Below are 14,855 nucleotides of genomic sequence, written 5' to 3' on the forward strand. Positions count from 1 at the left end.
AGAGAACTTTAGGTAGTCCATATAGAATCGCATTACAGTAATCCAAGTTGGTAGTCACAAAAGCATGAATAATTGCTTCAGTAGATTCACGATCCAGATATGTTCTTATCTTACTCATATTATATTAGTTAAATCGAAATGACAGGTCTTGCATATCTTTTTAATGTGGTCTTCCATATCAGCACTGGGATCCAGTATCACTCCAAGATTACGAACAGAAGAGGACGGTTGAATAGTTTCACCTCCAACACGAACAAATTCCAATGAAGGACTGGGCCGATAACGTGAACTGAATAGAGGACCATTAAGAATCATCCAATTGCTGATTTCCTGTACACATATTTCAATGCTAGATTTTGCTGAGGAGAGAAGATCATCACTTCCTAATTTAAATGACACATAGAACTGAGTGTCATCAGCATAAAGATGGTACGTAAGATTATGTCTCTTTGTGATATCAGCCACTGGTGAAGTGTACAAAACATATAACAGAGGCCCAAGGACAGACCCCTGCGGTACACCGCAATTAAGTTCACGTAAAGATCTTGAACATTCAATTTGAACAAATTGTGTACGAGATGACAGGTAGGATGCGAACCATTCTTGTACAGACCCTGTAATACTATAACGTTTAGACAGCCTATCCAGTAGTATTTCATGAGACAGTATCAAATGCAGCAGATAAATCTAACATAAGTAGTACAACGGCTTTATTGCAGTCAATTGCATGCAGAATATCATCTTGTACCTTCACCAGGACAGTTTCAGTGGAATGATGTACTTTATAGGCTGACTGAAAGTTCTCATGTAGGTTATTGTTCATCAGGTAGTTCAGTGTTTAACTGGAGAGCAACACTTTTCTCATTAACCTTCGATAGCGCTTTCAAATTCGAGATAGGTCTAAAGTTCTTGAATTGTAAAAAGTTCGCATCAGTTTTCTTGAGCAGAGGTGACAATACTGCAGATTTCAAACACGTAGGCATGCAGCCTCAGGGGCGGATCTAGGGGGAGGGTGCAGGGGGTGCGCACCCCCCCCCCCCCGAGATGACCTGCGGTTTTCTAATACAACTGGTATTCTGCAAAAAAAAACTATGTGGTTTATTGGTGTTGAAGTAGAGCAAGAGACGAGTGCACCCCCTCCTAAAAAATATCCTGGATCCGCCCCTGAGCCTTCACGAAGAGAGAGGTTGACGATGTTAGTAATAGTAGGTAGCAATAGGTCTGTACATTGTTTGATGATAGAAGATGGTAATGGATCCAAGACACAGGACTTCGAGAAGACTGTTGCAGCCAGTTCCCCTGATGTCATCAAGTTTCACCTCAGTAAAAGTTGAAAATCTAGTCGAAGACGTAGTGAGTACCACATCATTAACACATTCGGCCGAATCAATAAGAGCGTTCTTTTTAACAAGGAGATCATTATGTAGTGTATCAATCTTAGTAGTAAAAAAGGTAGCAAATTCATCAGCTAGCATTCGGTCGTTTTCGGAGGGTGGATAGTAGTTAACAGTTGGTTTTTGAAGTAGCTTTTGAACAGTTTTGAACAAAACTTTTTGATTACCAGAGCTTTCTTTAATAATAGACGAATAGTGCTCTGACTTACTGGCGAGACTTGATCAGATTGTTTATAACGTTACATTGGTGTACATACTGCTCGCGGTCAGCAGGGAGTCTCGGTGCTCGGAATTTACGTTCAAGTTGTCTTCGTTTCTGCTTCTCAGAAGTGACTTCAGCTGCATATTAGCGCGCAGACGGACGGACAGTGACAACTCGTTCTTTCACTGGAGCGTGCTTGTCCAGTAGTGATCATATGACTTCATCATAGTTATTTACAACTACATGGAGATCATCCTGATGTTGGAGTAGAAAGGAACCTCCAATATCACTTCGAAAAGAAGTCATATCGATACTACGTAGTTTTCGAGAAGAGACAACCTTCTTTACGAATCTGGGCTTTTCCAGGTGTAGGGTTGAATAAACAGCCAAGTGATCGGAGATGGCAGGATCAGTTGCTTTAACGTCATTAAAAAAAATGATTTATTGCATTAGATATTACGAAATCAAGAGTGTGTCCATTAGCATGTGTTTTCTCGCTGACATGCTGACAGATCGAAGGAGTCCAGCAAGTTCAGAAATTGTCTAGCGGTAGCATCGTTGGAATTGTCGAAATGGATATTAAAGTCACCAACAATTAACAATCGCTTATGTCGCAGATCAGCAGTAATATGTTCCAAAAGCTTAGAAAATTCTTCCAAGAACAACGATGTTGACAAGCCAGGTGGTCGATAGATAAGCAGAATTCTTTCACGGCGCACAATGCGCGGGTACGTCGCGGGTGAAAATCCATTAATTCAAAAGAGTGATATTGAGCTGTGAGAGAGGTGTTTAAACGATTGCTGTTCTTAAATATAATTCCAAATTAACTCCACCACCAGCAGAATGAGATTTTGGTACATGTATCACTCTATATCCTGTAGGACATAAGGTACCAATTTCAACAGAGTCATCAGTACCAGGACGAAGCCATGTTTCAGTCATCGCAAGTATATCGATATCATTGTCAACAATAAAGTCTTTCGATTCACGGCCATGGCTTTGTTTCTAACTGATCTAGCGATAAGAGACAGACATGTAGATTCTTTGATGTGGCCACAAAGGCGGCAATAATCACGGTTTTCGTGCTACAGTGATCAGGTTAGCAGAATTAGCATATTCAAAACGATAAGGATGGTTAAACTGTAGGTGATTCTCAAATCTCTGAGTTACCGTAAAATTCCGCAAATAAGCCCCAGTGCTTATATTTTTCAAAGGCCCTTTTTGAGGGGCTTATTTTTGAAGGGGCTTATATTTGGAGGGGCTTATCTACGGAGGGAAATTTACGTTTCAAAATCGATCGGGCTAGCCATATAATTGGAAGGAAATTTACCGTTTTTGCTTTGTTTTGCTTTGTATTTGGGGGCAATTTCCAAGTACAAGCCCCCCCCGGGGCGGGGGGGGGGGGGCTTATATTCGGAGATGCGATTTAAAGGAGGGTTTTTTGCGTTACGAGTTTGGGGGGCTTATATTTGGAGGGTATTATACATGGAGGGGCTTATTTTCGGAATTTTACGGTTAACGAGTAGGAATACGAAACCATGAAGAAATAGTTTTTGATTGAACGGAGTCCTGTCTTTCAGCAGGAGGGCCAGGATTAAGCTCGACGTTGAAAGAGGCATCATCATTTGGATAGTATCATAGTATCTAAACCTAGATTTAGTACATTTACGACGCAACGGATCTTTGAACATCTTTTTTTTTCCGGCTCAGACTTTTTCTGTTGACGTTAGGCTAAAAATTTCATGTGAATAGTCAGAGATTGTGCTGAATTTAACAACACAGATACATTACATGTAGGCTTCATCGAACTGTCATTAAGCATCATACGTGGCTAGTGCAGGCGTTATCTTTTTATTGCCGGTTTTGGCGCTTGTAGAAAGAAGGAAGTATTTCAAAGTTAAGTTAAAAACAACCTGAATTGTACAGCGTTTCGCTGGTATAGGCGACGTTGGCCAATACCACTTTTTGCATTTCTGGGACTCAGCCCTCCCCTATGATTTTCTGGAGACTTCCCCCCTCTCTTTCCCCAGAGTCTGTAGGGATAAACGTCAGTCACTCCTACAGTCAAGTCACGTGACTCCAAAACGAAAGGCCCGGTCCCTTTTTTGGCGCAAACCCAGTTCGCACGCGCTCGCGAGGAATGTAAGAATTGTTTGAGGAGAACTAGCAAGCTACAGCACTGATCGAGTTCAGTGGTTTGCGCTGGTGTTGAAAATGACCAATGAAACTGAACCAAAACAACGCGAATGTCAAAAGCTGATTGTTTGTATGATGTCTTTCTCTCCAATTATAATTATGGCCATTTGCTTTGCCGTTTGGAGACCCATTTTAGTACCGTTTCCTCTCAAAGTTGTGAAGATGCTTGCTCTACATATTAGTGATGATAATCAGAGGCTTTTGGACAACGAACTGCTGCTTTTAGAAACGGAATGGAAATTGTATGAAATGGAGAAACAATTTGGCCAACAGCGGTGTAACAAGAATGAAGACAGGTCAAGAAAAGATGTTTCGTGGCTAACTATCATGGTCAGTGATGACTTTGTCGTTCCCGCTTTGGTTCTTGGTCACTCAATTCAGACATTTTCTTGTTACAAGACTATGATTGCGCTTATATCAGGAAATGTGAGTAAAGATACACAAAAGGCGCTTCAGAACGTCGGCTGGGAAACTCGTTTGGTGGAAGAAATGGATTGCAAGTGGATGGATGCTAAAGTTGGTGGAGATCGAAATAGCGGACTTTTTGGAAGACCTCGAGGACACAGAATTAAGGGAACTCACACAAGATTTTACGCGTGGAATTACACAGAGTTTACTAAAATTATTTACGTCGACGCTGATTACATATTGATGACCAATATTGATGAACTTTTTCAAATCCCGGAACATTTTGCCGCCGTCCCTTGCTCCAGACCTGGTGTTGTGGACCTTTGTTTCAATGCAGGCCTTCTGGTGATCAAGCCAGATTTGAAAACCTACCAAAGAATCATGAAACTGTGGCGGGAAACAAACAGAAAAAGACACCTGCCAAATGATCAGGTCTTGCTCAATGATTTTTATACACCCGGTGGCTGGAAAGCAATTCCCTACGCTTATAATATTAGGCGATTCGTCTTTAGACCTTCGAAGTCATTCCACTATGCCTGCTGTCGCCCTCAAAAACCATGGATTAGAGAATGTCGACCAAGTAGAAAAGAGGCCAATGCGTTTGCCGGTCCAATCATAACTGTCGACGATATGGCGTTAGTATTCTGGAAAAACTTGTATGAGGTTCTACAAAAGTACGACTTAGAGGATTGGTGGAGATCTACATCGTTCTTCAGGCCAACACAGGAGTTCCCAGTTGTTTCAAATTACACTTGCCGGGCTTAATGATTGAATAATCTCGGCTTAGTCCTATAAAGGATATTATAACATAGGTAGAAAATTCGCCTAATCAAATTCAATAGCGCAAGCGTGCTTCATATTCCTATTCTCGGTTTTCACTAACGTGAGAAAGGAGAAATAAAAATAGAAACCTTTTAATACAGATAATCTAGAATCTGGGAAATGAAAAAAGATGAATATACAAAAAGCCTTGCTAAGAATCAGGTCTATGCAGTAGTTCATATGCGAGATATTCGGAAAACGTTTTACCCAAATTTATAAAGCTTTGTATGGAGACGTCATGTTTGTGTCCCTTTCAGGGGCACAAATATTGCTGCCGGAAACCAAACATCGGTTTTTGAGTTTTCCTACTTATGCGTGAATTCTTCCCTTGAGGAACTCATAAGGATTTAAGCAATATTTATTCTAAGATAAGGAATGTTTAGATAGCAAAATCTCCAAAAATCCGTAATGTTTTTAACCCACTCAAGAGCTTTCCCGGCCGCCAGTCAAATGCTGCGTCACGCAAAAGCCTGGAAATTCAAGCGTCCTGTATCACAAAAAAGAGAACCGCTTTGAACCGAAAATTTGTTTGTATAAAGGTTTTAAGGTGCTCTTCTCAAACTCATTGATAATTCATTAAGAAAATACAAAGGAAATTAATGTTTAATGAGTGTTTGGAAATCGGATGAAACACTGCTTAGTATTTGCATCCTTAATTTCTCCTTCAAAAATGATTTTGTTTGAGAAGAAATATCAAACATTCGACACAGTGTTTCATCACCAGATGAAACACCTCGAAGTTCGTCAAAAATACTCCGCTGCGCGTCGTATTTTCAACTCTCTTCTCGGTGTTTCATCTGGTGATGAAACACTGCATCTCATCATAGTCACCTCCATTAACTATGATCTCATGTTTGATATATTACTTATATCACATGAAAGTAGGAACTCAGAAGAAGCGATAGTTTCTTAATTTGAATTTTAGTAATTGCTCGAGTTGTCCTGAGCTTAACAATCCTGAGTCGCCTGAGTGCATCCATAACTCAACAGTACACGATGAAAAGTTTACCATTTGTTTTATAAGGAAACTTAAGAGGAAACATTTGAATTTGTTAACCGATAGTAAGGAAAAGAGGTTAGTGTTGCTGTACTTGTTGTCATCTCCGCGAGCTGTGCGGGCTAAGGCGTGAGCTCATTCTTTGCAAAGTTGTTTTCTCTCAATAACAACTTGTCGGTGAATCAATAGTTTTCCGGCACCTAAATATGGATTTTACAATCATTTTAGAGTAGACTTTCTCTCAGTTTCAGGATAAAAACATAAGCTTAACTGCGAGGAAAAAAAATATAGTCACTGCTTTGAGCGCGCCCTACAATAATAAAATTTTAAGTTAACTGCTGCATTGATCGCTTTGATAATGTTATAAAACAATTAGTTCATGCTTCAGCAGTGCGTATGTCGAGATATTGAGCACGCGGAAAGTTTGGAGAGAGGCTAGAATTGCTCTCGGCACGGACGCTGACGCATGAACTAATTGTTCAGATTGTCAAACTAGAAATACGTGTATCGCAGAAACTCGCGAAGCTCGGGGCGGGGGGATGCCCATAAAATGTCAGGGATGGAAGGGGGGAGAAAATCGGAGTAAATTGTGTAGCTTGGGAGGGCGGGTTTCAACACTGACTCTAATATGTACTTAATCTTCTTTTGGTTGGAGTAAATTTGAACCCAGTACTCTGTCGTTAAAAAGGATGTTCTGGGATTTTAATGGGGTTGATGTTGTTAAGGAAGGGTAGCCAATGTTTCATGGGAATTTTGAATTCGGATTTTGGGAGAAAATAAGATAAATTCCAAATTAAAGCACAGAAAAGTTCATAACTCGATTTTATCTGGGAGATTTGGTGACCCGTACGGGAGGAGATTGTTGTCGTATCCGGGAGAGTTGGCATGAATGATAATCACACTTGACAACTAATTGTTTTTAACAGTAAGGTGCAAACATATATAATGACTTAGACTGAAATAGAAATTAAATGTAGCAACGTCATTAAGGTTGCAGTTGAGGAGAATTGTGATTATGATGAGTATTGAATATGTGGTACCCTCATTAGCACTGAATTATCCCTGTAAAGAGTACCAAATCATTTATGAAAGTGTTCGCATTTATTTGTGTACATGAATGAGAAACAAATACCCATGCAAGGGTGGAAGACCTTTGGTATCCTCTTGTCATGAAAAAGAAGCAGATAACCGCGACACAACAATTTTTTCACCGACTACCGCGACATAAAATTTAAACTTACCTCACACCGCTTGGACTCTGAAAACCGCAATACCGTACTTTGAAATAAAAATTACCGCAACACCGCACCAAAAATAACTCAATACTGCAATACCGCAAACCCTTACGCCCCCCTCTCAGAGGAATAGTTCTTGAAAGTCCCAGACTGACAGTCAAATGTACACTTTCCCTGACCAAATAAAGTGACAATTTGTCCAGATATTAACGGATTCCCAATTCCACTCAAAACTTCGTGTACTGGACACAGATGACGTAACGCAAAAGACTTCTTTGTTTTCTGTTCAGGGGAAATCTGCTTGATATTGTTTCAAGACGGTTGTTCTTTTGTTTTACGTCATCTGTGTCCGGTACACAAAATAAATGCCCAAAAACCCATCACAACCATCCTCGCCACCCATTTATTACATCAATATATCGTGAATGTAAAGCACAGAATGGATTGATCTTATACGAAACCCTGTATGCTTGTCGTTTAATTTCTAGAAACAATATCCTGCTGATGGAATATAATATGTCACTTCCCTCTGATTTCTTTGAAAGAGCCCAATGGCTTGATAAATTGTCCCTTACGGGTAAAATAATTAATTTTTCTGGCATTGTAACACATGTCACCAGGAGCCTATGGCTCCTGATGTCACACACTAATGTTGTGAGGAGATCCGAAACACAGATGTTCTTTTCGAATAAATAGGATATCTAAAATAGGAGGCCAGCAACAATAATTTTTTGTTATGTTTGACTTAAAAGACACACCTGTGTTTATGTATAAGGCTGCTAAACATGGATATATATTTTTACGTGGGATGGTTTTGGAGAAGTCATGTAATAAAAATTGTAAACGAAAATTTTGTTCAGTAAGGACTTTGTTTACAAATGTAACGCTTCCCTACATGTCACACATTATCGGTGTTATAAACTGTTCATTGTAAAATAAAGCTTACTGTAAAAGCCAATGTTGCTCATGGTGTAAAGACTGATAGGCTGTCCTCAATCCGTTAGAAAGATATTCTTGACGTAGATTGTACAGATCGTGTAACTGTTGCTGCCGCTTATCGTTGCATCGAAGAAGATAAGGGACTTTAAGATCCGAGACGCGACGGCTGTAAGACGCGACCGGAAGTAAATTTTCAAAGAGGAGACATGTTGCACATGCTCACGCCGTCGTTCTGGTGTCACCAGGTCGCGTCGAGAACGTGGGTTTTGCGAGTTTGACGTTCGGTACAAAACGTGAGTATATTTGCTCTTGTGCTTAAATTAGGGACTTTAAGATCTGGGGCGCGACGACTTCTAGAACGCGGTGGCTGATAAAGGACTGAAACTAGAACGCCGTCGTTTGCGCGCGAAAAGTAAAGTTAAGATCTCCGTCGCGATGCAAGACGACGCGGCTGCAAACCGCTCTTTATCAGTGTGATTCTTCGGCAATTCTTTCGCAGAAATAGCCATGGCATCATTTAAGAAAGTCCAAGAAATGTTTTGTTTGTGCCTAGTAGAAGAAATCATAGACGAAGAAGAGTTTGTTCTGCTTTACGATACATACAGGCCGAGGAATCTTCCTTTTCCTCACTCGGCGTATGAAAAGTTTTCCCTCGCGAATGAAGACCCAGCCGAATGTAAAGCCAATTTCCGAGTGGAAAAGAGGGAAATTCCTTTGCTTGTTGACGAACGTTGGCAGTTTCTGGTCTGTATGACGGTTGGGAAAATTTTGCTTTCTGTCCAGCCGGCAGAGAAATGTGTTTATATGGTGACCCAGCCTACCCGCTTAGAATCCACCTCCAAGCTCCTTTCCGAGTTGGGGTTTTAACCAGACAAATGGAAATTTTCAAAGAAAAAATGAGTGCAGTACGTGCATCTGTAGAGTGGTTATTCGCAGACATCATCAACTATTTCAAATTTCTAGATTTTAAAAAGAGTTTGAGGATAGGTTAAAGTCAAGTTGGTAAGATGTATTCTGTGCAATTCTACGAAACGCTTTAACCTGTCTTTATTCCAACACAACTGCTGAGTAGTTTGGTGTTGACCCTCCATCATTGCAAGACTATTTTCGCTAACTCTAAGTTTACAGCTTGAGAACAAAACAAAAGCTGGATAATATATAAACTGAAGAACTGTAAAGAGATATTGTATGACAAAAGGTTTTAAAATGTGTTCTTTCTGTCTCCCAGAAATATATATGTTATTAAAACAGTAGTAGCAACTTTAACACTGAAGGAAATAAATGGCCTGGAATAACATTACTCAAGAGACTGTTTATGTGAAGCAAAGCTTCAAGTTCAACTTAACAACACAACAACAACTGAATATGAAAGTGTTTCTTTATAGACACTGAATAACTACTTATTTATTATTTTTTCCAATAACACCATCAAAGCCTTTGACTGCTGCTGATGCTGCTGCATCATCATCATTTGAGCGTTGAGTAACTGCTGTTGGCTTTCTTGCTGTTGCTGCTGCATAAGTTTTAGCATATCTGCTTGTTGCTGTTGCATTTGAATTTGATGTTTACTCAAAACCTCCATGTTTTCTCTCGAGAGAGTTTGCTGATCTCTCTTCGTCTTTAGGTCTTCCTCTTTCAGTTGATCACTTACTTTAGCTCTCTCAGCTAAGTATTCGATAGCATCACCTCCACTTCTTCGTTGACACTTTGGTTTGTCATCGCTTTCATCCGCTGATGAACCTCTTTTCTTCGTCTCTGACAGCTTCTCCATCGCTTTTAGTCTAACATCTTCCGCTTTAGCCCGATCGTATTGAAGTTTTTTGCTAGCTGTTCCCTGTGTTTCCTGTTATTCCGCTTCGCCACTTTCCTCCAACGCGATGATCATATCCAGTAGGTTTTCCAGTTCCGTTGGCTCATCGGGAGTTATATTAGTTGCTTTTTCCTCCACTAGAAGTTTCTTCTTATGCTTGTAAACAAGGATTCCCACGTGGTCTCGGACTGATCGCTTATCAACCCTGAATTTCGGCACAGTGCATTTGTTCAAGGTGTCTGCTATTTTTTCCCACGTACTGCTTCTTTGCGTTGACCCTTTCTCACTTGTGTAGGGATTTACATTGACGACTTCTCTGCAAAGAATGGCTTCATGATCGTGTGTCCAAAACATTACCGCACTAAAGGGAAGCATAAAAACACACACAGTTTAATAAAATTAAATTAAATAATACAGGCTTAAAATTGGCTTTTAGCGGCAGATGAACGCAATAAATCGAGAATTGCAACGGTAAAAGAGACGAGAAGAGTATGCAGAAGACTCCTGCATTCACTATTTGCATTTTTAGCTCGTGACTTACTTGCAAGCCTTGCTCGAAGTCGAAGTCGAAGGCGCTGCCATTTTATAAGCTTCGTACACCTGACAGAAATTTAAAATAATCAAAATCCTTCCATCTCTATGACCTAAAATGTCGCCGGAAATTACGTCCAATGATCCTAGAAGGCTGATTTTACATGCTTAGATGAATGTATCATCATGTAAACTGTAAGCGTAGCCTGATCTCCTCATCGCTTTTTGAAGCGTCGGCAGTCGGTGTTCCCTCTCTTCATCGGCTCCATCTGCAGTGTAATTGTAGTATTTTGTCGCTGCCTCTGTAAATGTTTGTGGTTGCTGTGTTGACGACGTTGCCTTTGCTGTTCTAAGCGATGTTCTCCGTGCTTTGCACGCGGCTTCTTGTCGTCGTCGTCTTCTCCACTCGCGACGAATTTTAGTCGGCGTTCTCCAGAGGAGTTTCGGTTAAAAATCGGGGATTTCCAGCCACTTGTTGTGCTTGTTGTTCTGTGTCATGTGAGTCGGAAATTGCTCGTGATTCACCGATTGTAAACATTGTTTCATAGATGAATATTCATGAAAGAAAACACCTGACCCTTTCATGGATAATACATTAAAATTCGCCGGTCATCAGCGGCAAAGTCCATGTTGCCTGGAAACGCAAAATTCTCCATGACGTTGGGCTACATGACGTCATTGCCAAGCATATATTCACAGAAAGATTGGTACATTTATCGCGCATCGAATTTTGCATCTGGCTAAGACCACGCGCGGTTCACGTGATCCACGCACGCGCAAAGAGATTATAAACTCGCTTCGCTCGCGGCCTTCGGCCGCTCCCTTTGCGAGAATAAACTGTCTTCCTATAATTTCTTTGACATTCACTGATAGTTGCCGACGTGCGGCAAATATGAATAAAACTGGCTGGATTCTTCACTTCCTTTCACGTGCTAAGACAAACTCAACAAGTTGGCCTGCTCCCAATGTGTGGGGTGAGGTCTTTGTAGCTCAGTTGGTAGAGCCCCGCAGCGCTAACGCAGGGGCCATAAGTTCGAATCCCGTTGAAGTCGGGTTAATTGACAATTGCTTAAATTGCAATTACCACTGCAACGATCATGTCTTCACTTAAATTTGTTTAGTTTTTATTAGCAGCACAGATCTCAGGTCTGTTTCTGAGGTTTTAGCTGGCAGATCTTTTGAATTAAAGTTTACTGTTAGGACTTAAAATATGAATGCAAGATCGACGCTTGCAGCTTTGATATCGACGCCAACGAGAATGGCAAAAAATCAATAGGCTAATGATTAGCAAAACAACAACTTTGCATATTGCAGCACGCCTTTTTATACATTTCTTTGCCTTAGTTGCACGACTATGACGTCAGTGAAACTTCCTATTTCACGTTTTCTGGATGATGTGAACACAAGACAACGATTTTCTGATTCTTTTGTTTTAAACGTAGATACAATCCTTTAGAATTCAACCGCAGAAAAATTCACCAACACTTGAAACATTCAATGCGAATTTTGAAACAGTGTGAATTCACTTTTTGAGAGACGTTTTCTGTTTCACCGCCGCCGCCGTCGTTGTCGTTGTCGTCGTTGTTGTCGTCGTTGTCGTCGTCGTTGTTGTCGTCGTCGTCGTTGTCGTTGTCGTTGTCGTCGTTGCTTAAGCCGGCTCCCTACAGTTTCGCTGACCACGGCATCCTAACACATTTTGAGCTCTTTGTTTCCAGTTGAACCTTTGCAGCTAAATTTTACTTATCGTTTTAATTATAGGAAACTTCATCACCTACTTTTTGCTTCAGGAGGGAGTATTCAGTGCGTTAGACTCGTAATCCGGCGATCTCGTGTTCGAGTCCCGTTCTGGCCACTGTCTTGATTTGTTCTCGGTTGTCCCGAGTTTAAATCCTCTGCAACGCTTGTTAAATAGCCAACTTATTGCCTCCTGACAATTGGGGTTTTTATTATAACCTAACTGCACTTTCACAAACAAACAAACCTTTTACGTCGTAACCTTCCATCAAGCTTTCTAGGTCTTTGTAAAAGGTTTTCGGTCATAACGGCATTTCCAAGATTGTTTCCTAAGACTGACGAGATCCAGTTTCAGGTTATAAAAGGCTCGCAGAGAAAGTTATCCGCGTTAGCGGATAATACCCTCGTCGATCTGCGTAATTCATCATGCATATTATACTCAGCCTTATCCAATAATTGCTAATAACTGATATCTATTTTGCTTTCATGCAGGGACACTTCTTGGTGCTTATCGCATGGGAGATATTCTCACGATCAGACGCAGATGTCTGATTAACCCTTGTAGACTCAGCCACCTCTCAAACCTTTAGTGAACTGGACACTCGCAAGTCTGGGATAAGAATAGAGGCAGGTATAAAAGAGCTAGAAATAACAATGTGTCTGTGGATTTAATTCCTTGGAGGGCTGAGAACTCATCAACTGGTGTTACAACAAAAGTTATTCTGCACGAGGCGTATTCGGTTGATGTATTAGAAGGAGAACGCATTCTGGCGAGACATTGCCACAAACTGCAATCTTTTCTACAGTCGTAGGTTGTGCCACCCAAGCAAATTAATGTCCACGGTATTCTTTATACCTTCGGTGCGTTTGGAGTGCAGTTTCCGTACAAGTGGAAATGTTGGGTGCCCTGTTAAGAATAAGTCGCGGATGTTGAATTCAGAGACTTTATTTTTGGTGCCCTGTAAGCTTTGGCTCTGGTGAGTTATATCAGCGGGTGGATAGAAGTGAGCCGGTGACTTGCGCGGCAATGCAAAGTGAGGGAGTTGGAAAGCCTGTGCACATACTTACTTTGTTCAAACGTGACGCGAATGTTGATACTCTCACAACTTACTTTGAATTAAACAATTATCTCTTTCTTGTAATAATCTCTTTAAGTGAAAATATAGAAATACTTCGCCGCTCTGGACTGAATGAAACCCTTTTTGACAAGTGATACCAGTGACTTTACGCAACGGATGGCAGAAAGAAGAGAAAGACGCGGGTAAAATTCTTGTGTGGCGGGACAAACGTTACAGGGCTTTAACTTGCGTGTTTTGTCGTGTTATTTACTTAACATTAATTTGTTCTGTTTTTTTTTTTTACAAAAAAATCTGTGTCAGGGATGTTGACGTTTGGTGGAAAGTTTTTTCAAAACAAAATTACTGTCATGCTTTCCAAACAAAGTTTGCGGTCTTGTTTCCTTCCCGTCCTGTTGCGTTTGTTCACTAAAAATTAATCATGTCGATTCTAGGAAGCAGCAAAACGCTGGTTGTGGAACATCCAGACTGGGAAATTAGCACTTTTCTGTTAGCTGCTATCGAGCCTCAGTCAGGCAAAATGATATTCAAGATTTGGTCAGTATTATCAGTTTACTGGTTAGATATTATTAGTTATTCACAGCCTTGCAAGTCATTAGGCTAATTTAGCATCAGAACGGGAACTTCATTTGATGACGGGAAAGCGCGCAGAAAGGACTAAACTCGACTTCCGGTGCCCAATTTGCCGCTCTACTACCAGTTCAAGCCAGTTGTTTGATTTGCGCGCGCCGTCGTCAACTGACGTTCCCGTTCTGTTGCTAAATCAACCTATTTTTGAAATAAAAAGTCACTAAACCTCATTTATTGATATTCATTCTTTTAGCCTTAATGTGTGTTTCTCAAGATCGATCCTTCAGAAATTTGCAAGGTGCTACCTTGCAGCTTCCTTGCCTAGACGAGCCTAGTCCCTGCACGCACTGCGTTTTCTCAGGCCTTCTCAGTTAATTCACCTCGGTGACGTATCCGAGCGGTCTTTCGGACCATGTGACCCCGAACGCATTGCCCGTGTGGAATAATGGGCCTTTGTCACGCGGGTGCCATTTTGTCCCGAGAGATTAAAGTATAGCTTTGTCTTATAGCCTCTCTCTCATGTTTTTTTTTTTCACTGCGAGGTCGATGTTTGGTCGATGGTGGTAATACAAAACTTTTTTCCGTCTCTAGGGACAAGATGGCCGCCGTGTCAATAAGGCCCGTGAGGTCTAGGGACTAGGCAAGCAGCTTCCTCCTAAATAACTGATTCAAACCGATATCAGTTTTGTTTTACTTATTTCTGCAAACCGATATCCGTAGGAAAAATAGTGACTCTTTTCACACCATAAACAGCATTTGACATGTTTGAGAAGAACTTAGAGGTCTCAGGATATAACTTAAGAGCAAGCACTTGCACCAGGCCTAACCAAAAAGTCAGGCAAGCGCACTGCCATCCACCTGTCCAGTGACGGCCATGAACAGCTGTTTTGCCCTTATATTTATAGGGCTCATCAGCATGGCGTAGCCGCCGGACTTGCTCG

At 41.0% G+C, this 14,855-nt stretch overlaps 1 protein-coding gene and 1 pseudogene across 1 annotated transcript; one reads left to right on the forward strand and one right to left on the reverse strand.

Moving 5' to 3' along the window:
• The first annotated feature begins 3,726 nt into the window (after nucleotides 1–3,726).
• Nucleotides 3,727–5,178, forward strand: LOC140945806 (glycogenin-1-like). Its single transcript, XM_073394857.1, has one exon. It carries the CDS (start codon nucleotides 3,811–3,813, stop codon nucleotides 4,963–4,965), a length of 1,155 nt encoding a protein of 384 aa, XP_073250958.1. The 5' UTR covers nucleotides 3,727–3,810; the 3' UTR covers nucleotides 4,966–5,178.
• A 4,411-nt stretch (nucleotides 5,179–9,589) lies between these two features.
• LOC140945256 (uncharacterized) lies at nucleotides 9,590–10,585 on the reverse strand (annotated as a pseudogene).
• Nucleotides 10,586–14,855: the final 4,270 nt, after the last annotated feature.

This window comes from Porites lutea, chromosome 8 (genome assembly GCF_958299795.1).
Source record: "Porites lutea chromosome 8, jaPorLute2.1, whole genome shotgun sequence".
In the NCBI taxonomy this organism is placed as follows: domain Eukaryota; kingdom Metazoa; phylum Cnidaria; class Anthozoa; order Scleractinia; family Poritidae; genus Porites; species Porites lutea.

What these genes read in the sequence shown, in the direction of transcription:
- LOC140945806 (XM_073394857.1), top strand. Translation starts at nt 3,811, where the DNA reads ATGACCAATGAAACTGAACCAAAACAACGCGAATGTCAAAAGCTGATT.